The sequence below is a fragment of the Brassica napus genome, unplaced genomic scaffold, assembly GCF_020379485.1.
Source record: "Brassica napus cultivar Da-Ae unplaced genomic scaffold, Da-Ae ScsIHWf_270;HRSCAF=446, whole genome shotgun sequence".
In the NCBI taxonomy this organism is placed as follows: Eukaryota; Viridiplantae; Streptophyta; class Magnoliopsida; order Brassicales; family Brassicaceae; genus Brassica; species Brassica napus.
In genome coordinates this window covers 1-23,374 of record NW_026015992.1, presented here as the reverse complement: position 1 = coordinate 23,374, position 23,374 = coordinate 1, and the positions used below count along the sequence as shown (strand labels likewise).

Below are 23,374 nucleotides of genomic sequence, written 5' to 3'. Positions count from 1 at the left end.
TACCACTACAAATTTTACCAGAGTTATCTACTACTTTTTACATGTCATTGCTGTTTTGACAACCCTCAAAACTATTGGCCAGAAGGTTTTTTTTTTCCTTCTGAATTCATATTAGAGATAGAGAACCACACATAGTTTATCATACAGCAAACATACCAAAAACCAACACTATCAAACTTCACCACTCAGGCTCACAATTAAATATGAACGCCTATAAAAACCCAGTTCTTTCTCAAACACCATCACCACCGGAGGATAGATCAGAGGGTCCTGCTTTCATTAACAAATAACTCAAAAAGCCACGCCGGATGACCGTTAGCACATAGGAATGGTATCTTCCTTGTCTTGTTACAAGCCGCCCCTCTATTTTCTTCCACCGAAACCCACATCAGCTGATAATCCTTCATTAAAGACAATACTCTGTTCAACTCATCAGCCTGATATCTAAGAGTCTGCCATTGATGTGGCTTCTTAACCGCCAAGAACAGTTCTTTGAAATCATATGCAAAGATAATCCTATTGAAATATAGGTTTGTCGCCCATAAAAATGTAGTAAATATCGCATAGTCAAGGGTCACTATGTTAGAGAAAGCTCTTCGACTATGAATTACCACCATTCCTCTCTAATTTTACATTTTTTTTATTTATTTATTTACAAAGCGATCTGTAAATAAATAAAAAAATTGTAAAATGAAAATCAAACTGAAATAAATAGCTGTAGAATTTTACACCAATGAATGCTTCAAATATTATTTATGCGTTACTATTGCTTTTATTCATCAATATAAGCACTAATACCATCAATAGCGTCCATGCATCTCACAAAATTTTCAAGAAATTGCAATCTAAGTCAACGTTCTTGGAAGTAGTGAGCTATCTTCACAGAACCCGCTTTTACTTTCAACCTCCCCGACATTGGATCAACGGTACGTACATTGTCACAACTTATTTGTAGTTCATATTTATTTGGTCGTCATACTATTTTCAGAATTATTGACTAGAAGTCTAAAGACCCTGTATATTATAGTAGAAATCAAAAGAGTTTATTCTGTTAAGCTCAATTTCTTAAAGATATACTCCATTTTACCAGAATACACACGTTGAAGATATTGTTTCTAGGAGAAAAAATGTGATAATGTATGTGGTTGTAATTTTTTTCTTATCATGGTTTTTATTCCATTGAATTTTTCCTTGACAAAGATTTAACGATGTAGCAGAAAACACATAAACTCTAGACACCCAAAGGAGATATTATAATTTCAAAGATAAAAATCTATCACCGTTTTGGAGTCTATGAGATCAAGAGAATCAAAGAAAATGGTCAAGTCGTAGGAAGATTCATGAACCGCATAAGAATAGAGATGTATGTGTCTTACATGTTCATTCAAGTGACAACTTATCAATTTAACAAGGCGTTACACACTGCCACATCCAAAAAGTCAGTTCATCTTATCAGATTATATCGCCTCAAAGGTCTCAACCTATACATGAGAGGAAATCATTTCGCGCTGTACTTTTTTCCCCTAAACCATAATTTTTTCCATTGAAATTTTTGATAAAATTTTTAATGAGGCAACATCTACGACATTTAAAAGCATTTTAGTATAATGAACATCAAAAGGAACTGTTATGAATATTGTGTGATTTTCCTTATAGAACGTATTAGATTTACTTGATTATCAAGTTTATTTTTTCTCCAAGTTATACTTAGTTCTAAAGCTATTGTAATCCTATATAAATGATCCATTATTCATGGAATAAGATATACCGAATTTTTTATTGGTTGCTGATTCTTTAGCTAGGAATACTCGATCTTTCACAAATCTTTTTATTTTATTGGTTGTTCTATTCCGGTCTGGTTACCGAGACCACTTCATGTTTAGAATAGCCGTTTGTTGCAAAAACAAAAAAAAAGAAAATACACCGAATCATTTTCTCTTTTTTACTTATAACACTTTCTCATCTTTTAGCTTCTTCTTTTTTGACTATTCATTATTTTATTGGCTTTTAGAGAAATCCATGTAAAAGTGAACCTATCAAGTGCTCTAAAATACTTCGAGGTGTCTCGCTAAAAAGTGAGGAAACTATAGTTATTAGTTAACACCGTAAAATGAGTTCTCCTCACGATCTGACGGTCCGTAAACGTCCAAGTAAACAAAATGAGCAATCATAAAATTGAAATTTTTCATATCTAATCCACCGAACATTGTCATCTCAAACTCGTAGCATGGCTTGTTCGCCAACCCATCTCAGCAATGGCGTCTCTAAGAATTTAGTCCATTAGTATGTTTTCTTCCAAGTTTCTATACTCAATCTACGTTACTTGAAGTAAACCAAACCTGTGGTTGCTGGATTATGATCAGGGTATGGGCTTTATTTCACGGCATGAAGTACCTTGGCAGAAAGTGCACTCATCCATGTCCTCTATCACTTTTGGCAACAGCTTCCTTTGTTGAGAAATAAAACAGTTTTCTATTATCCCAAGTTCCAAAGACGCTAATACAGAGATTGTTTAAACTTGATCTGCTCCTGGTGTGAAGGATGAACAAGAGTCTATTCTGAATAAAAAGAACCTGCCGTTTAAAGAAAAAGATGGTTTTGCCAGTTTGTAATTAGTTTAAAAAAACGTCTCAGTATTGCAATTATAACTTCATCAACCACTAACTAAAGATTTGGCAACTAAGACTTGGCAAATAGTTGCAAACAAAATCCAAGACAATGTTTATGAGAATAGCAGCAAGATAAATATGTTAAGAGTTGAGACTACAACATATAGTTAATCAAAAACTCAATTTCAATATGTGAAGACAAAATGAAACAGAAAGAGATGGAGAGAGCTGAATATAGAGATGACTCCATAAAAAAGAACTCAAAGCCTCCTTCCCCTTCTTCCACTCTTTCGGCGAGTACTGTCCGTTGGGATTGGAGTCACATCCTCTGTGTTCAAAATCAATAACAATGTTAGAGATTTGTTCACATTCTAAGATGCAATAACAATAAAATTACTCGAGATGAAGAATTTGTTTTTATTTACCAATGCGACCAATTTTCATGCCAAAACGCACAAGGGCTCTGAGTGCAGAGTGAGCACCAGGACCAGGGGTCTTGGTCTTGTTACCACAAGTTGCACGAAGCTTCACATGCATCGCAGTGATTCCAAGTTCCTGAAAACACACCAAGTCGATTACAATTACAAAAAAAAAAAAGATTTACAAAACCATAAGCTTGGAGAAGCATATTCTCTCGGCTCTTATACCTTGCATCGCTGAGCAACATCGTGTGCAGCAAGTATAGCAGCATAAGGTGCGGACCCATCTCTGTCGGCTTGCACCTTGATCCCACCTATACATAACATAAAATACAACAATTTAAAAGGCAATGGGTATATTTCAATCAAGAACAATGCAAATTCCCATAACAGATAATAACGAGTTTCCTCAAAAGATTAGAAGCCTCATAAGAATAGACTCTAACAACACCGACTTTAAAGAGGAACTTAATAGCAGCCAAATACGAAGTCAATGAAATCAATTTTATATCAAAGAATACATTAAAGTTCTCAAGTGTGATGAGAATAGAAACAATTCATCTTAGAGAGTGCACGGACCATATTAGAAAATATAAAACAATCCATTCTAAATTATAGATAAGCTAAACCTACACGAGGTATCACTAGAGAGAGATGCATGTAGATGCTTACTAGTGATACGAACAATTGTCTCACGTCCAGACAAATCAGTCACGTGCTGAAAAATAAAAGATTTACAAAATTTCAGCAAAAAAGAAATATCACTTTGGTCAAAAATGAAAGAACAAGGGTAGGGTTAGGTTACAGACGATTAAAGGGTCGTTGAAAGAAGCAAAGATGTGGACAACACTAGGCATGGGCATTCGGGGTCCCAATCGGATTTCGGTTTTATCCATTCGGGTTTCGGTTTTTCGGGTTTATCAAAATCAACCCCATTCGGGTTATATAAAAGTTCGGTTCGGGACCGGTTTGGGTTTTATCGGGTTCGGGTCGGGGTTAGTAAATCTTCAAGGAACCGGTATAACCCATTGTACTTTCGGGTTCGGATCCCAATTGGTTCTTCGGTTTAAAAATACCTCATTTGTACATATTTTGTAACTAAAACATAAATGAAATCGGATCTTCGGATTTAAAATACATGATTTGTACATATTTTAATAGCCAAAACATAAGTAAAATCGATTCAAAATAAGAAAAAACATCAAACAAAGATAAACATAGTTAGTGATAGAAAGAAGATAAATGAAATCGTAAAACAAAAACTAAATTCTCATGAAATGAGAAACATTATTCAGTGAAAACAAAACCAAAATCTAAAAACTTGAGGCTTCAACCGTCACATTCCAACATCAACATTCATGTAATAGATAATTATTTTAGAAGTTCAATAATATCCAAAAGTATTTTGGATACATATTAAGAATTAAGATCATATTTGGTAGAAGTTATTTTTGTGATTTTAAATGTTTCGGGTTCTATCAGATATCCATTTAGGTCCGGGTTCGGTTCGGATAATACTCATAACCCAAAATACCAAAAAACAGGATCCATTCGGTATTTATGTCGGGTTCGGATCGGTTCGGATTCATTTTTATCGGATCGGGTTCGGTTCGAATTTTCGGGTTCGGTTTATTTGCCTAGCCCTAGACAACACCAAAGACTTGCTCGCCATCACGAACAGCAGGACCAAGAGTCACTGTCTCTTCCTTTGGCTCTCTCGTCTTTCTCCTCGACTACACCATAAATTTCACACCAAAACGTACATCACACGGTTTTTGTAACATCTTAAATACTTGTTAGAGAATCGATACTTCAAGTGCTAAATTGCAAATCCAAATCACCGGAAAATTTCATAGAATGTCAGAAAAAGATTCTCATTTTGTCGGAGAGACTGATTTAGAGCTATAATTACTAAAAATCCAAATAACATAACATCTAAACCTATAATACGATTTCGAAACTGTGGATTCTCTATTTGAATGTAAATCGGAACGATAAAGTTCTTTCAATAACTAAATCTAAGAAACAAAAAACAGCAAGTTCCAGACAAAGCTTACCATGGTTTCGAAAGGAAAAAGTGCAGAATCTAGGGTTTCTTCTTGCTCGCTTTTTGGAAGCTAAAGGGATCATAATTGGCTTTTAAATTTTTAATAGTCTAAACTTCCGTTAGGGTTCAGAGTTGTGATTTTATGGCCGTACAGGATAACTGAGATCCAATATATCTAGGCCCAACATTTTACGCCCATTAAATTGAACAAATTCTATTGTTATATAATTTTTATTTATACGTTTTATTTTTAAAAATATCATTTTGAATATAAAATAAGTTATGGTAAAGTACGTTTTATAATTTTCAGTGTTTTTTATATAATTTATTTAAAACTTTTATATTTGGTGAAAAAATATTCTGATGAAATTATAATTTTCACATGTTAACATAGGTCTGGCCTTTCAGTATTTCGTACGGTTCATTAGGTTTTGTTTCTTCGATCCAGAGATATAGTCAATGTTCTGTTATTTATGAAATTCATTTTGGTTTATAAAATTATTCGGTTCTCGCTTTTCATGTCAGTGCTTATGTTAACATATTGGTTTTTAAATTTTCAATTTATAATGAAATTTTATTTGATTTTTAGTGTTTTACTAATTATGTTTTTGTAAATTATTTTAGCATTTATTGAATTTTTTTAATAAAAAGAATATTTTGTCGGAAGTTTCGCTAATGCTATTTGAATAAATTATGTGTTATAAATTAATAAAGTATTACCTTTATAACATAATTTTACTTGAATTTCATATCCTATCATATTAAATAATTTACTTCGAATAATTTAGAATGAACCAAACGTAATTTAACCAAAATAATTTAGGGAAATCTGTTTTTTTAGAGCAAAAAAAAGGTAACTATGTCCCTTTAGACTAATCTGTACTACTTTATGTCCTATTAGACTAATTTTTTCAAAAATGGCAGTAATGCCCTTAAAATTGTAATTTTTTTAAAAAGATAAATAATGAGTTCGACAAGCGGGATCGATCGATCCAGCTTTACAAGTTACAGTGGATCGATCGATCCCGATAATTATTCAGAACAAAAAAACGCGAAATATATACTGATCGACCTGGTCCATTTCACTCGATCGGCGAAGGTCGATTCTTTACAGATCGACCGATCCACTAAGGATAGATCGATCGATCCCGTGCCCAGGAAAGAATCCCAAATCGATTTTTTTGGTTTTGTATGATTATATCCGGGTTGATTCCCACTTGATTTGAACCGACTAAGCATGATTTCAACTCTTTAAACTCGATTTCTCTGGGACGAAATCCTTAATTCCCATTCACGAACAAAGGGGGAGAAAATCAAATTCTCACCCAAACTCGATTTGTCGTTTTTTTTTTGTTCTTTTTCGTTTTTTTTTTTTTTAAAAAAAATCGATTTTTTAAAAAATATAAAAGTGAATATTCTCAAATATTTTGTTTCCATATTTTTAGGAACTGATTTCTTATCCGTAGAATACAACTAATATGTAGAAATCAATTTCTACAGTTTTGTAGAATTATAGTAATTTTTAGAATTTGATTTCTACATGTTTTAGATTTATAGTAAATCTGTAGAAGTCGGTTTCTACATGTTTTAGAATTAGATTAATGTGTAGATTTTGATTTCTAAGAACTTTAGAATGGTAGGTTAAGCGCGGAATGTGTATTCTACATATTTGTAGAATACTCCTATTTACGTAGATCACGTATTCTAAACATTGTAGATTCAATGAAAAAAGTAGATTTCGTTTTCAACTTCGTAGAATGTCATTTCTACTTTTTTTAGAACATAATCTGAAATTTATAATTTTAACTTTTTTATAACTGGAAAATATACCATTAAGTTCATATAGGTATTTTAACAAATGTTACTATTTTTCCAAACTTTTTTTGTTTGTAAAACTATTTATTAAAATTATTTTCATAAATATTAAAGGGTATTATAGGAAAATATGACACAAAATATAGATTAGTCTAAAGGGACATAGTTACTATTTTTTTGCTCTAAAAAAACAGTTTTCCCAAAAATTTAAATGTATTGTAACAATTAATAATCTGGATATTAACATAACCAAACTGCATATAAATGTTTTCTGAAAATTGTTTTCTCTTTAAAGACTAAAACTAAAAATAAATAAATCATTTAATATTTTAAGTGTTGGCTGTATTGAATGAATCTCATTCTCAGTTTTCATATAGTAACAACGATAACATCGTAAATCATATATAATTAATAATTAAATAGAACAAAACAATATGTTAGCCTTAGCCCAAAACAATTAAAGAATGAGATAGCCCAAAACATTGTTACTGGGTAAAACTAGTTCACTCACTCTTCACCATCTCTTGCAAGTGATCAGTAGAAAGGACCATAGCGATCACGGAACTGTAAGAGTTAGTGTAGATTAGATATTTTTTTGCTAATCATTCGTTTCAAGATATAAGAATGTATTTTTTTTTCCGGCTGTGTCAATGGACCTTATGTATAATATTTTGGGCTTGTAAACTTCATAACATGTTTTTTTTTTCAACACGTGTTGAATCTGATATTAGGGTTGTCCAACCTAACACAACTCTATGATTTGGCACATGTTTTTCTCGTGGATGTCATGACTAGAGTAATCCGCGTGACCAACTTGACATGACGAAAGAAAAGGCAGTGTAGAGAGAGAAGCAGAGAAGAGAGAGAGAAAGTACATGGATATGCGGAGAAAAATAGAGAGAATGACACGTACCCGCCTATTTATAAGAAACGGAGCACAAATCTCTAGAGACGTCATCATTAAGTCTAAACGGGCTATTAGAACCCACGAAACCGCTAAAGTTCATCCTCCACTCTTCGTGACGTTTCCACTTCTCGGGGAAAACCAGAAATCGGTTAGAGGCGAACCGAATATTCGAATAATCCGGTTAAGACGAACCGTATTTGATTCACAATTGATAGTTGAACCAAACCATAAGAAAACCCGAGCTAGCGACATACCGCGATACTGCTGCCCCTACTCACAGTCCCAATTGCGCAGTTGCTGCACAGTCGATGGGACAGACCATCATCGAACTCCAATAGAGTCTCCGATTTTCTAAACCTAGCTCGAGAAATTCCCTAAGATCGACTACACTTATCACAAGTGAACTAAAGGGGACTTACTGTAGGAGATGAATTACATTTTTCCACAAAGCCTATCAAATAAGAGACTTGATCCGCTAAGCCGGCCCAAGAAGCCGGATCAAGTTGACGGCTCCCGACTAAGCGACGACTGGAGCTCAGCCCTCCGCTCGGCGCCTCAGAGAAGTGTGCCAAATCGGCCCATGAGAGATTGCTCGGTCCCAACGTCCAATCCGACCACAACATGCCCATTAGGTCAGACATACCTAAAATTAGGAACAAAACGACAGCTATAAAGGGAAGGAGAGAGGAAGCCGAACATACACACACTCATCTGATAGCTAGAATTAGAGTTTTACGCTTTTGGATTCTCGCCGATTTGTATTTTCCCGGTTATGGCTCCCCGAGCATCGACTTACTTTCAGATCAAACTTTTCTTATTTGTAACTTTACCATTCACCGATTAATAAAACACCTTTGAACTAACCCACCAACAAGTTCCATCTCTCTTTACTCGTTTCGACCGAACTCGGTTCAAACGGATTATACATTAGAAAATAATTTCCTGGGTAGTAAAGTTGCAAATTGAACACTTTTTCCATTTTCCCCTAAATTACCCGATTTACCCCTTAAAGATAGCTTTCTCTCATTGTACAAGATTCTCTCTTGATTTTCGTTGCCTCATCTCTCGTCTCTCTCGTCTCTCTCGTCTCTGCACGATCAGATCTCAAAATCGGATCGGATCGAATAGAATCCACGAGTTTGATCAAATATGACCCTTGGCTCCGGAGGAACGAGTGTTGTTGGTAAACGATTTCGATTGCTTTAGTCTCTCTTCTTCTCGTTTTGATTTTCCTGTTCTAGGGTTTTGAAATCCGTATTCTGATGATTTGCCTGGTCAATGATAATATGACTTGATGATGTCTCAAGATTGTGATTGTGTCTAGTGTTATGATTCATGTGTTTGAATATGGATTGTTATAACAATATAGTACCGAGGAATTTCCGGCTGCTGGAGGAGCTTGAACGTGGGGAGAAAGGTATTGGAGATGGAACTGTGAGCTACGGAATGGATGATGGTGATGACATTTACATGCGCTCTTGGACTGGCACTATCATCGCTCCTCACAACGTACTTATATCTTTCTCCTTTTAATAAGCATTGATCAATGCTCTTATCCTAAGCTTTTTTCTTTAGCACTAAGGTTCTTGTTTCTGCTTGTCCTTACAGATATCTATTTTTTTTTTTTTTATCTTCTTCTATGAGCAGACTGTTCATGAAGGTAGGATCTATCAGTTGAAGCTCTTTTGTGACAAAGATTACCCTGAGAAACCTCCCACTGTCCGGTTCCATTCACGTATCAACATGACTTGTGTCAACCATGAAACAGGAGTGGTACTCATAATAAAATCATCATCCTGCCATTCTCTGACTCGTTCCTTTCGGTAACTTTTGTCTGAAGATGCATTTGTAATGTATAGGTGGATCCCAAGAAGTTCGGGCTTCTTGCGAACTGGCAAAGGGAGTACACAATGGAAGATATACTGGTACAGCTGAAGAAGGAAATGACTGCGTCGCATAACCGTAAGCTTGTTCAACCTCCAGAAGGCACTTCCTTCTAGTAGCTTCTGGTTTGCTGAAAACATCTTTGCCCCCTTCTAACACTAAACTTTGTATCTGGGGTAAATCCATTGTCGTTCTCAAGCTTTTTATGATAAAAAAAAATGGTCTATGTGGATGGTGGTGATGTTGTTCGATTGATCATGAAGTTTCTACTTGTGTGCAAATTATCAAAAACAGCGTCTTCCCCAGTCCATCTGTTCAATCTTTTGAATTTAATTATTAGTTGCATATAGAGAGGACTGAGAGAGAGAGAGAGGTCCAAAATCTCTTGTAAATTGTTATTTTGTACTTGTTGATGTTCTGTGTCGTCATTCTTGATTTGCAATCTCTGCCAAACACTAATCATTCGACATGAAAACACTACATATACGATTTCAGTATTTAACACTAACCTTGTTGGTCGATTCTACCCGTGAGGTTTGTTTCTCGCGGTTGATGTCAAAGGTTTTGTAACTTACTATGCAAAGTTATAGCATAATTTCAAAGTAGACTTCCACTTAATGTTTCTTCTCTTATCATGTAGTTAGATAATATCACAATGTGCATATTTGACTAGAGATGCTTAAGCTATTTAAATTTTCTTAAAAAATCTGTAGCTACCTCTGCAAATGTTAAGGAAAAGCCAAAAAGGTCATACGCAGTAACACCTACACACATGTTGTTATTCTGAAACAAACACTTCTGATTGACACACACTTTATGAGTATTGAATGGCCAATATACCCTCTTAACCATTTTCTCTCTCATTACTTTTAAAACCAAACTTCTTCCTTATTTTTCTTCTTTGTTTCAAATTTCAAAAACTTTATCTCACCAGTTTATATTTCTCTATTTCTAATTCCTAACCCTAATTCTCCTTTTTTTTTCCTATCGACAAGGTGACGAGGCTCAGTCTATGGAAAAAGTGGTGGGATAGAGGACGTGATCGTGGATACCGCACTGGGGAGACGGTTGTGGATATGGGAGAGGTTGTGGTGGAAGACGTGAGGAAGGATACAGTGGAGATGTATACAGTGGAGGTCCGCCGTGACAGCTGCCCGAAGTCTTCGTCGTCGCTTCCGTTACAGAAAAAGTTCTAGAAGCAACAATGGTCAAATTACTCTATTTTACACATGGTCCTTCCGTTTTTTTGGATTTATGCAATTTGACCCCAACAGCAATTTGACCCCAACATTTTCTAATTTGCTTATAGATCCTCTTGGTTTTATCCCAAACTTTTAATTATTTATTTTAATCCATAACAATAATTTTTTTATCAACTCATATCCACATTTTTTATGTCCACTAGAAATTATTTAATAAAATATCAAAAATATATATATGGATACAAAATATTTTGTCCATAGAAACTTGTCCACAAAAAAATTATAACATTTTTTGTATCCACATAAATTGTGTCCACAGAAGCTGCTTCCACTGAATCGTGTCCACAAAAAAGCTTAATCCCTTTCTCTCTTTCAAAACGTCACAATATGTTCTCTACATGTATTATCTTCACAAACAATCATAGTTACACAACTATAATTGTAAGAGCTTGTCGTCCATAAGAATACGTCCACCACAAACTTGATTATAAAAACACATTCACGCACTACAAGAAAACATATTTTTTACGAGGGCAATATACGTTGTAACTTCGTCGTAAACGGGGTGTTACAACGAATGAACCTCGAAACACGTTTCGTCGTAAAACGCCCGTCGTAACCGACGTTTCGTCGTAAATGACTTGTTAAGTTTACGACGAAATATATTCCTCGTAAAGCGCAGGGCAGAGATTCGTCGTAAACTACACGTAAAATTTCGTGGTAAACTCCACGTAATGGATTCGATGTAAAGCACACGTAAACATTTTCGTTGTAACACCCTCGTAAATGTTTCGATGTAAACTCCACGTAACATTTCGATGTAAAGATCACGTAAAATCTTCGATGTAAAAGACTCGTAATTATTTTCGACGGTAATCAGTTGTAAATGTTTACGTCGAGCCTACATCGACGTTTCGTTTTATAATATATTTTGAATATTGTTTTTAACCTCAAATATATATATATATATATATATATATATATATATATATATATAAATTTGAATTTATTTAAAATTCAGAATTTTAAATAATTTTAATTTTAAAACGAAATATGAAAATAAAAAACATTTATAAAAAAGCATTAAAAGTCATAATATTTAAATTCATAATACAAACCGAAATATTAAAAAAACTACATATCATCGAAGTAGTCGGTGGGGTTGCTCGGCTGTTGACGGGTTGGATCGGACTCTTGGGGATCTCGTACTGGCAACCCAAGAGCGGCTCGTCTCTGACTCAACATTCTCTGCATAACCGGGTTTCCCACGGCCATCACGTCTAGCAAATCCTCAAGAGAGTCTAAACGAACCTGCTGGCTATCCATTCGAGCTTTCATCTGAGAAGTCTCTTCATCCCGTCTCGAAGTGTATGACGAAGTTGCCCTTGCAACTTGGTTAACAGAGCCTATACCGACTATTCGTCCCTTCTTTCTAGGAGCCAGCTATAAAATTAAAACATATATTAATATAGTTATTAAAAATAATGTAAACAAAAATTTTTAGTTGTACTACCTCTTCGAAGATTCTGTCGGCTTCTTCGGTGGACAATGTGACGGGTAATCCATGGGGAGACTCCTGAGTTAGTTGCGTCTCCCGTTCTTCAATCCGAGTAGCCACTGCTTGAGCGAGTTTCTCAGATGCAGGATCCACAAAAACTCCGTCGGATGTGGCGTGAGTCATCTTGAATAGGTCAGACAGAGATGGTAAGACTCCCGTCTTCTCCAACTACAAAAAAAAAATATTAAAATTATATTAATTGAATATTTTAAAATAAATATTTAAAAACAAAACTTACAACTTCTAGACGGATGCCTGCATGTGGTTTTTGGCCGGTTCTGTGAAGCATGGGCAAATTACCATCTTTATCCTTCGTTCTTCGAGAAGCCGAGCACGAATTGGCCTTTTTGATCGAAGAGGGGTGCTTCCAGTAGGCGATGAGGCCATCCCACACATCCTTCGTGAGCTCAGTGGGCTTTCCCTCATACCCGTCGAGCTCCCACTTGTCCTTCCAATCGGAGACTGTGTTGCAGAGGCGGATCTTTGCTTTTGCAACGAATTCCGCCTTCACCATCTCGGTGATTCCCAAAGACCAATGCCACTTTTGCTGAAACACAAAAAATTTGAAAAAATTACAATTAATAATAATATTTAAAAAATATATACATATTTAAAAGTGAAAATTTAATTAAATTTAAAAATCTTACCGCAAACATTTTAAACCAAGTGATCTTAACGTGATTTGGAGTCTTGCTCCAGTTCGGATATGCCCCGTCGTAGTAACCCTTAATCGTTTTCGAAACGCTCCGGCCAACACGGTTGTTAGCCCCAAACCTGAAAGGAAAACAATTTAACCGTTTAAAAATAAAAATAATTTAAATTTTAATGTAATAAAAATTAATAACTTACCAATAAGTTCCTCGGGGTCTATCGGGGTCTAGAACATCCAAACCCTCCCGTCCAGGCTGGGCAAGCAAATCCTCTACCGTATATCTCGCGAATGGGGCATATGAAGGCACACGCAAATCCGGATGAACTGCACCTTCTGGGACAGGCTCAGGTGCAGCCGCTGGAGGAGGAGGTGGAGGCATATGCGGTGGAGGCATTTGCGGTGGAGGCATCTGCGGTGGAGGAGGACTCCAAGCAACTCTCTGAGAAGGCTGAGAGTCTGGAACTGCGGTGGAGGATGATGGACCGGAAGACGATGGACAGGAAGAAGATGTACCGGAACCATCGTCGCCAAACAAATCTCTATAGCTAGGTGCTCTGGATTTTCTTCTAGGAGCCATCTAAAAAAACTAAAATAAATTTAATCAATTACGACATAATAAAAATATTATTCTGTTACCTAACTAATCACCTAAACTAATTACTTAACTAATCACCTAAACTAATTCCGTTACCTAACTAATCACCTAAACTAATTAAAAAAAAAAAAAAAAAGAGAGAAGAGAGAGTTTACCTTAGAGAGAGCAAAGGAATTTGGGAGGAATGAGCGAGGCAGCCTCGCTCTCGGCGTCCCCTTATATAGATTAGGATTCGTCGTAAAAGCGACGTAATTTTACGACGAATTCACCAGGCCCGCGTTTTTCCATTTACGACGAATTTACCAGGCCCGCGTTTTTTCATTTACGACGAAATTACCAGGCCCGTGTTTTTCGTTTTACGACGAAATTACCAGGCCCGCGTTTTTCCATTTACGACGAAATTACGACGCTTAACCCTAAACACCGAGAATGAAATCCCTAAACCCCAAAGTCACATATCATCTAACATCATATCTTATTTCATACTACTTCTTACTCTTTCTTTTAGAAAATGTTACAATAGAGAAATCCAACATTTGATACATATATTACATCACTCTAAATCGTTTTCGTTCTCATCACTATTACATCACTCTAAATCGTTTTCGTTCTCATCACTATCATTACAATCATCATCGTCGCTTCTCTCGAACTCGTCTTCACGTGCTTCATCTGTCGCATCTTCGGGAATATCTTCATATTGAAAGTTTTGCGGGTCGATCAAAAGGATTTCATCAGTTGGTTGTTCTGGTACCTCAACTTCAGTGATAGCGTCTTCTTCTTGCAAGGGCGGTTCTTCTCTAACGACAATGCGTCCACGAGGTGTAACTTTGATAGCAGTTACCCAGTTTATCCCGAAAGTTCGAAGCCGAGGATAAGGAAGGAAGCTAACTTGCTCGGCTTGTGAAGCTAAAATGAAAGGCTCAAATTTGTTGTATCTTCTCCCAAAATTGACATCCACAACACCAAATTTGTTATACCGAATCCCTCGGTTCACAACAGGATCGAACCATTCACATTTGAAGAGGACGCATTTTAGCTTCAATAACCCCGGAAATTCCACTTCAATAATCTCCTGCAATATCCCGTAAAAGTCTGTTTCACCTTTCACACATATTCCGTAGTTACTCGTTGCCCGATGTCTCCCATACTCGTATGTGTGAAAGGTAAATCCTCGTGTGAAATACATAGGTGATGTGGTGACCTTTGCAACTGGACCTTGAACCAATTCGTGAAACCATACGGGATAATAAGGATCGTCATAATCAACCTGCAAAAAACATATATATATATATATTCTTAAACACTTACTTAATTAATATAATAGTATGAGATATATTACCTGTGATTAATATGGTCAAAAATAGAAATTCTTGTTCCATGCACATATCCGGCGGTAAATTATACGGCGTAAGAATGACTGGCCACAAAGAATATTGTCTACCAGACATTCCAAATGGACTAAATCCATCGGTGCATAACCCAAGATAGTCATTCCGAATATTTGTAGCAAAATCTCCGTGTACCTTGTTGAAATGTTTTCACGCTCTTGCGTCTGATGGATGTGCAACCTCACCATCTCTCTGGACATGTTTGGCATGCCACCTCATCGACGCAGCAGTCCTCTCAGATTGATATAATCTTTTCAATCTGTCTGTAATTGGTAGGTACCACATCCTTTGGTACGGTACCCTATTCCTCCCACGGCCTTGCGGTTTGAATCGTGGTTTTTTGCAGAATCGACACTCTTCTAACTTGTCATCTTCCTTCCAGTAGATCATGCAGTTGTCGATGCAAACATCAATCATCTCCGAGGGTAACCCAAGACTATAAACCAATTTCTGAATCTCATAATAAGATTCAGCAGACACGTTGTCTTCTGGCAAATACTCTTTAAACAACTCCGCCCATGCATCAATGCAATTCTCAGGTAAATTATGATCCGTTTTAATATTCATCATCCTAGCTGCTAGAGACAATTTAGAGAGACCTTCTCTACAACCAGTGTAGATTGGTTGATTTGCAGCATCTAGCATTTTATAAAACCTTTTTGCATCCAAATTAGGTTCTTCTACATTTCCAGTTCCATCTGCTATTGTTGTAGTTGTTTCTAAAAATGCATCACTAATCATATCTTGAACCCTATCATGATCTACCATCTGCTCCTCTTGATGATAATTATGTTCATTATGCACATGATTCAGTTCTTCATTATGATGAGCATCCTCAAAATTAGCATTACTACTACTAGCTTCATTTCCCCCATAACCCTCTCCATGTTGATACCAAATGTAGTGCTGTGGTGTAAATCCTCTGTTTACTAAATGATTCCATACAGTTTCACTACGTGCAAATTTTAAATTCTTGCATTTTGAACATGGGCAGAACATCTTACCGCTTTCCTGCGTGATCGGTGTACAGCCCGCCTGGTGCATGAATGTCTCTAGCCCGTTCAGAAATGCATTCGTCACTCTCCCGTCGGAATCTTTGTGCAAATACATCCAACTTCGTAACTCGTAAATACTACCGCCACCGACCATTTTTTCTTCTATTTTTAAAAAAATTTTTTTTTTCCGTTTGGGTCTTCTGAGGAAGAGAGTTGTGTGTTGTGAGGAAGAGAGTTGTGGGAAATGACATATATATAGAGAAATTTTCGAGTTGGGTAGTTGAAATATAACAACGATTTTACAAGGAAACTTTTACATGGATTTTACATAGTTTTTTTACAACGACTTTACAACGAACTTCGATAAGTTTTTCACCTAAATATAACGGTAACATGATTCGTTGTAATATCGATGTAAAGTTTTCTTTTCGACGTACTTACGTCGTAATATTACATGGCGTTTACGACGAAATTTGGTTTCGTTGGATTCGTCGTAATTGCATTGTTAACCCACCATTTACTATTTCTAAGACAACGATAAGGAACCTGTGTCGTTCGTCTGTCTGCCAATTCAGTGGAACGACAAGGAGAAAGTGGACGGAAATGCAGCTGGTTTGTACTTGAGAGGAACCTTTGACGATGGTCGGAGGTTCCACTCAAGTATAAACCAACTGCACTTCCCTCCATTTTCTCCTTGTCGCTCCACTGAATGGCAGACAGACGAATGACTCATGTTCGTTATCGTTATCTTCGAAATAGTAATTGGTGGCTGAATGAGGAGTTGTGTGTTGTGAGGAAGAGAGTTGTGTGTTGTGAGGAAGAGAGTTGTGGGAAATGACATATATATAGAGAAATATGGTAAGTTTTACATGGATTTTACATAGAAAATTTACAACGCGTTTACAACGAATTTAGGTAAGTTAAAGCACATTGAATACACGTTTTCACCTTTATATAACGGTAACACGATTCGTTGTAATGTCGATGTAACGTTTACAACTATTTCGCATTCCATGTACTTTCGTCGTAAACTTACATTGACTTTACGACGAAAACGTTTCGTCGTAAATTACCATGGAGTTTACGACGAAGTTATGTCTCGTCGTAATTGCGTTGTAAAGCGTATGTAAATTTACGAGGAAATTATTTCCTCGTAAAACGCCGTTGTTACTGCTACGTTTTCTTGTAGTGACGTGACTTGTCCACAACATATGTATCCACCAGAAAACTGTCCACAATGTTAATATATACTAAAAAAATTGAAGTATTATAATATATATACATATGGATGTCAAAATAAAAATAAAAAATATTTTATTTTAACGTCAATATTTTATTTTATATATTTACATATTGAAAGTATTAAATAATGATGAATAAAAGGTGATGGGGGAACTTTAGTCATTAAAAAATCACTATCAAGCTAATCCTAGACCGTTGGATCTTCTTCTACGAAAACAGATCTAACAGCCAAAAGTAATTCACTACATCCCATACAACTAACTAGTCTCGTAATAAATATTCAATTTATTGTAAACATCCATAAACCAATTTCCTTATAGTTAGCTACCTCAAACCAAGCGCTTTCTCTTTTGTCAAAAGCAAGACAATTTTGGTCTGAAAATAGCACACCGTACAAGAGAAAGTGTGTCAAATAATATTGTGTCTTCAGACGTAAAGGAAAGATAGAATGTGTCTTTTAGATGGATCTCAATATAAGTATTATATCAACCCCACAAAGACATGTCTATTTTTAGAAAGAGAAAAAAATTTGATTAGTTAGGATAAAGAGATGAGAAAGAAACAAGAGAGAGTATTAAAAGGTAAAAAAAAGAATACTAAAGGGTATAAGTGACAATAGATAACCAAAAAGTGTGTGGCAAGTGGATTGTGTCTCTAAGTGTAAATAGAAAGTTAAAATGTGTGTCTAGATGTAAGTTTTTCTAAAGATGGTGACATTTCTTTTCTATTGAAACTAAAGCACAAAACAATACTTGTCTATTTTAAATGATTTTTTTACAGGTTTTCATTCTGTTTTTTAATTAATTGTTACAACTTCATTTATTATTTTTTTTCTAACTAAATTGACATCATTTACTAAAAAAGTACACAAGAATGTAGTTACCTATTTTTAATTGTTTTATTATATCTTTTACATTAATTTTTCATTGTTTTTAACTGCTTCATTAATTATCTTTACTGGTTTAAAGTTGGGTCTTCCCAAGTTTGGATGGATTCATTTTTGATGTATAGAAACATAAAAATATCCAAACTAATGTATCTGAACTAGGTTTAGATATTTGTACTAAAACTAACTATATTAACCTAAAAATAACCAAATAACCAAAAGTAACCATATTACCCGATTTGATTCATGTTCGATTGTGATGTATATGAACCTAAAAATATTCAAGTACTTATACAATTAATTATATGATGACACATAGAAAATATATAACACTAATGATTAAAAACAAAATACTAATTTATAAAGAAAAAATAGTATCCACATTGGTGTGCGGATTAATCTCTAGTTGAAATTAAATTCAGCGACATACTTGCTATTATGTTTATCAAAACTATACGAACGAAGGGGACCAAAGTCTACTAATACTAAAAGGACAATAAGTTCAACATCTAGTGTCCACATCATCTGATGAAATCAGCCAATCATAAAAAAAGCTTTTGACATGTCATTTCAGTTAATGTTATTGTTTTTTTCAACAACAAAAACTCATAAAATAACCAACATATCAGGCTCATGATGCTTTCTGACAGCTCAACGCTCATCAGAGATATAAACAATGACATTTAGGTGAAGAAAATATGTGGTATCATCAACGATATTCAGCAGATCGTCTCTGTTTTTGTCGAGATATAGCTTTCTCATCTTTCTCGGTCGCTGACATCGAGGCCTCTGAATTACCGAAGCAAGCCCTTTCTCTTTCTAATTATGCTGTATTGAACCCAATTTTGGACTAATTTGGACCGGAGGCCTTTTCTAGTTTAAACGAAATTTCACGGAAAAATCAGGCTTTATCGTATGATATTTTTCTAATTTATTCTTTTGATATTGTTTAGTGGTCCAGTGCAATCTATACTATATAAAAGTTGAGGCTATAAACCATTGAGAGCGTCCACCTAAGGTATAAAACCACCAATCGTAATACTCAAACATCTAATATACATGAATTTAGATAGCATTGTTTTTATTTCCAAATTAGTTGTATATAGACTATAAATAATCCTCTAAATTTATAATAAAGTTATAAAACTTTTATAAAAGTATTTTAAAAAATGAAATTGTAAATTTTGTTTCAAAGATTTTTTTTTTGAAGATATATGCTATACAAAATTTGAGTCTATAAATCACTCAATGTGGCCTCTAATGATTTAAAACCACCAGTCAAAATATGAAAAATCAATAAAAAAGCTTACTAGTTTCTAAAATATCATTATTTTCAAAAAAAAAAAATCATTCAAAATAAAAAAATAGTTACATATTAGTTAAAGTAAACTAAAAATAAAGGAAGTAACTTGACATATTACTTTAACATTTAACATAAAACTAATATTATTTTCTTATAAGCACAAAAACTTGAAAATCAAAGCTATCAATACTATTAAAAGGGAAGGAGTTTTAATAAATCTACTTAAAAAGATTGTTTGGACCCTTTCATTATTAATTTAATCTATTATATACAAGCAAATAAATCATAACTTAACCCTATATTCGTTCAAAAAAAAAACTTAAACCTATCAGTTTTAATAACAACCCGTAGAATACCATGGCGTAGCAAACCGGACTACGTTTTCATTTATGTCAAAATACTACGTGTTTGTTTTGTTAGGTTTCGTTAGATTCAAATTTTTATGATTAGGGCCACATGTTATTATCTAATGGATCATTTCCATTAACAAAAATATATTTTCTTCAAACTTTACGAACATATACCACACTGAATAGGAAAATATAATAAATGATGGCCTTATATCATATTAATCTCATAGTTTTACAATTGTAGCGTAAATAGTTTTTGCATATAAGGTTCTATGGTATCAGACAACATCGAATATTTATATCAAAAATATTATGTTAATCTTTTTAAAAACAACTATGTGTTTATGCAAATTATGTTTGATTTTTTTTAATTATATATAGTTCACTTAAAATTTAAAATTTAAAATATAAAATTTATACAAATTTAAACATATATTATAGCACATGTTAAAATAAATTTATTATGTATAAAATTTATAATTTTCATTACATAAATATATAGGGCCTCATTTGAATATCCAGAAAATAATCAATTTGTGGACTGAACCTCACATTGAGAATTAATTTGAACTATTCAATAGGTTTAAAATACTAGGTTAAGAAAGATTTTTTTTAAAAGTAGCAATCCTGCCTTTTACAACTTGATTCAAAAGTTTGAATCTATATATTATTAAAAGAGAACTATCTAAAAATCTACGTGAAAAGGCTGTTACACCCATTATTAACTAATTATTATTTTTTGTTCTACTTTATATTTTTCTAACTATATCATAATAAATGTTCTTATTTTGACCTTTTAATGCAACTAATCTTAATAAATCTGATATCTAATATCAAAGCAAATACGGTTAGTTATGATTTATGCTCGGGTTTGGTTTAATTAATTTCAAAATCAAAATATATCTTTACCAACACGTTCTTCTATCTCGCCACATTTACACACAATGTCACATTATAATATTGAATAAAATAAATCCATATATGTCATATACCATATAATAAAAACTCATGTGTATCGTGTATCATTGATATCCTATGGATCCTTATACCCTAAACCCTTATCCAAAGTCTAAAAGTTTAATAAATATGTAAGGGAACCATGATCAGGATAATAAATTTTGTATTCTCATATCTAATTTATGTTATAACATATTTTTGTTCAAATGCGTAATAACATTGTTCTATTTTTTATATAAAAAAATCATAACTAATTTTAATTCCAAAATTCATAAATGTAACTTTAAAACAATAATTAGAAACATATAAATTAAAATGCATAACATAAAAACAACGCACTTACCTTATAAAACAAATCAAATAGTTTATTCAGTTTTATGTACTATTATAAAATATATGAGACGTTAAATAATAAGAAAATATTATCAAATTTTTATGGGTTCTTAGCGGGTAAACCGATATTGGTTCACAGGTTAATAACAGTTTTTTATCAGATTTTAATTAATGAATTTTCATTAAATCTGAATTTTGTGAAAATATATCAGTTGGTATAACCTCTCATAGAATGCTACATGAAGAACATAAGCATCTCTGAATTATATATGACCACCTGTTTTACTGGCTTGACAGCGGATCGGATATGGAAACACTGCTTACATTTCGAATAAAAAATATTAGGATAATTTAGGTTTTGGGTAATTTGTTTTATAAATAGTATTTTTAGGATATTTGTTTATTTAGAAATTAAATATAATTAATATTTGTAGGTAAATCATTTTTATTTTAAAAATACATATACCCATTTGGTTTTCGGTTTGGTTTCAATTTTTTGATTCAAGAGATAAAACATCTAGTCGGGTATTCATGAAATTCAGTTCAATTTTGTTTTTGGTTTTTTCTGTTGGTTCCTAGGTTCCGGATAAATGTTCTAAGACTTATATACTATTTCATATAGAAATTCATTAAAAAAAATTAAAACCAAAAATAAACTCGCGCTTTTCAGGCGCGGGTCAGAATCTAGTAGGAACTTAAAACACATATAATTTGAAAGTTATCCAAAAGCTACATACAGAATTCAAAGTTACCAAGATTTTCAAAATCCACTTATTTAAAATAAAATAATTCAATATCAAATACTGTAAACAAACATAGGGAATCTTTTTAAAATAATAACTTTATATACATGCCAATTATTTGGAAGAACGGCAAGGAAATTAATTAAAAAACTATTTTTTGAATTTTGAGTATGTTAAAACATAGAAATATAAGTATATATTGAAAAAATATAATTAATATAAATATTTCTTTACTAATAAAACAAAACAAGATTAACATGAAATTGAATATATTTTTTCCGAAGTAGTTGTGTACACTATAAATAATCATTTATTTTATAATAGGTTATACAAGTTTTGTTTATAAACAATGGATAGTTTCAGTTTTTTTTTACCGAGTTAATTCATTCTTTCGTTTTCAATACATTCACAAAAAGATATTTTAAAAAGAACCATTGATAAGAATAATCCACTTTATGTGAAACACTATAATGTTAATAAGAATTTTATTTATCATTTCAAACATGTTCTTTTGATCAAAAGGATATATAGAAAATAATATATATAAAATAAAAGTCTAAAGACGCACATCAGTTAGTTGGATGGATAAGCCAGTGAGAGTCTTATCAAAAGTGTAATATTTTCTAAAATTTCAAAACAAATTCATACATTTTATCTAAGACTAACAAGAATTATGATAGGTTACTTTAGTGTATGATTAAAATTTATGATAAGAATAATAAAATGTACGGTAAAAATCATTAGACATTAAATATTATGCAAATAGATTAATCGAGCAAGATGATAGGTAAAATGATGATAATGTTTTATACAAAGTGTATTAACAGTTATATGTGTCGAGAAATATACATAATAGTTTAAAAAAATTCAAAATATATTTTATAAACATTATAAGTACCTTTATACACATAATATATTCAGTTATAAAACAAAAAAAATATCTAAGAAGTAATTAGCTTAAAGCTATAATTTTATAGAATACATAAGTAGAATGGCAGAAAATAATATTTTAATACATTTATATTTAAATAAATTTATACAAAAACAAAGATTATATATTAGTGAGATTTAAAATTATTATAAAAATAAACTAAATTATTATACAAATTACACGTAGTGCGAATTTAAAATCTAGTATCTATATATAAAATTGAAACTATAAGCCATTGAAGATATCCACATAGGATGTTAAACAACCAAACAAAACATGACAAAATACTATTTAAATTTATTATTCTTAACAATGTGAAAATTTTGTTTATATAGAGGATGTTAATCACCATTATATTATGTCAAATCATTATCTTAATTAAACATCAAAATAGCCTAAATACTATATTACCTTACTATAAGACAAAACAACTCATATTTCCAAAGTGCAAGCGAACTTATTAAAATGTAATCTTAACAAAAAGAAAAAACCTAACGATCAAAAGCTAGGACCCAACATTGTATACCAGGGACCGTGCCTGATAATTAGTTGGCC

The 23,374-nt window shown here is 33.2% G+C and overlaps 2 protein-coding genes across 2 annotated transcripts; one reads left to right on the top strand and one right to left on the bottom strand.

Annotated features, from left to right (window-relative positions):
* Positions 1-255: 255 nt before the first annotated feature.
* On the bottom strand, positions 256-5,189 carry LOC106356848 (40S ribosomal protein S14). The gene is made up of 4 exons (XM_048773925.1): positions 5,086-5,189; positions 3,257-3,342; positions 3,035-3,164; positions 256-2,937 (listed from the first exon to the last, which is right to left on the bottom strand). The coding sequence occupies exons 1-4, from the start codon at positions 5,156-5,158 to the stop codon at positions 2,870-2,872; spliced, it is 357 nt and encodes a 118-aa protein (XP_048629882.1). The 5' UTR covers positions 5,159-5,189; the 3' UTR covers positions 256-2,869.
* Positions 5,190-8,748: 3,559 nt separating this feature from the next.
* Positions 8,749-10,028, top strand: LOC125601960 (ubiquitin-conjugating enzyme E2 variant 1D-like). The gene is made up of 4 exons (XM_048773889.1): positions 8,749-8,980; positions 9,167-9,306; positions 9,445-9,570; positions 9,657-10,028. The coding sequence occupies exons 1-4, from the start codon at positions 8,947-8,949 to the stop codon at positions 9,795-9,797; spliced, it is 441 nt and encodes a 146-aa protein (XP_048629846.1). The 5' UTR covers positions 8,749-8,946; the 3' UTR covers positions 9,798-10,028.
* Positions 10,029-23,374: the final 13,346 nt, after the last annotated feature.

Bases quoted from the DNA above. Each gene is read 5' to 3' on its own strand.
- LOC106356848 (XM_048773925.1), bottom strand. From the start codon at position 5,158: ATGATCCCTTTAGCTTCCAAAAAGCGAGCAAGAAGAAACCCTAGATTC. The intron at 3,343-5,085 runs GTAAGCTTTGTC...TGTTATGTATAG, and splicing joins TTTTTCCTTTCGAAACCATG to GTGGGATCAAGGTGCAAGCC. The intron at 2,938-3,034 runs GTAAATAAAAAC...TTTTGAACACAG, and splicing joins CATGAAAATTGGTCGCATTG to AGGATGTGACTCCAATCCCA.
- LOC125601960 (XM_048773889.1), top strand. From the start codon at position 8,947: ATGACCCTTGGCTCCGGAGGAACGAGTGTTGTTG. The intron at 8,981-9,166 runs GTAAACGATTTC...ATAACAATATAG, and splicing joins CGGAGGAACGAGTGTTGTTG to TACCGAGGAATTTCCGGCTG. The intron at 9,571-9,656 runs GTACTCATAATA...TGTAATGTATAG, and splicing joins TCAACCATGAAACAGGAGTG to GTGGATCCCAAGAAGTTCGG.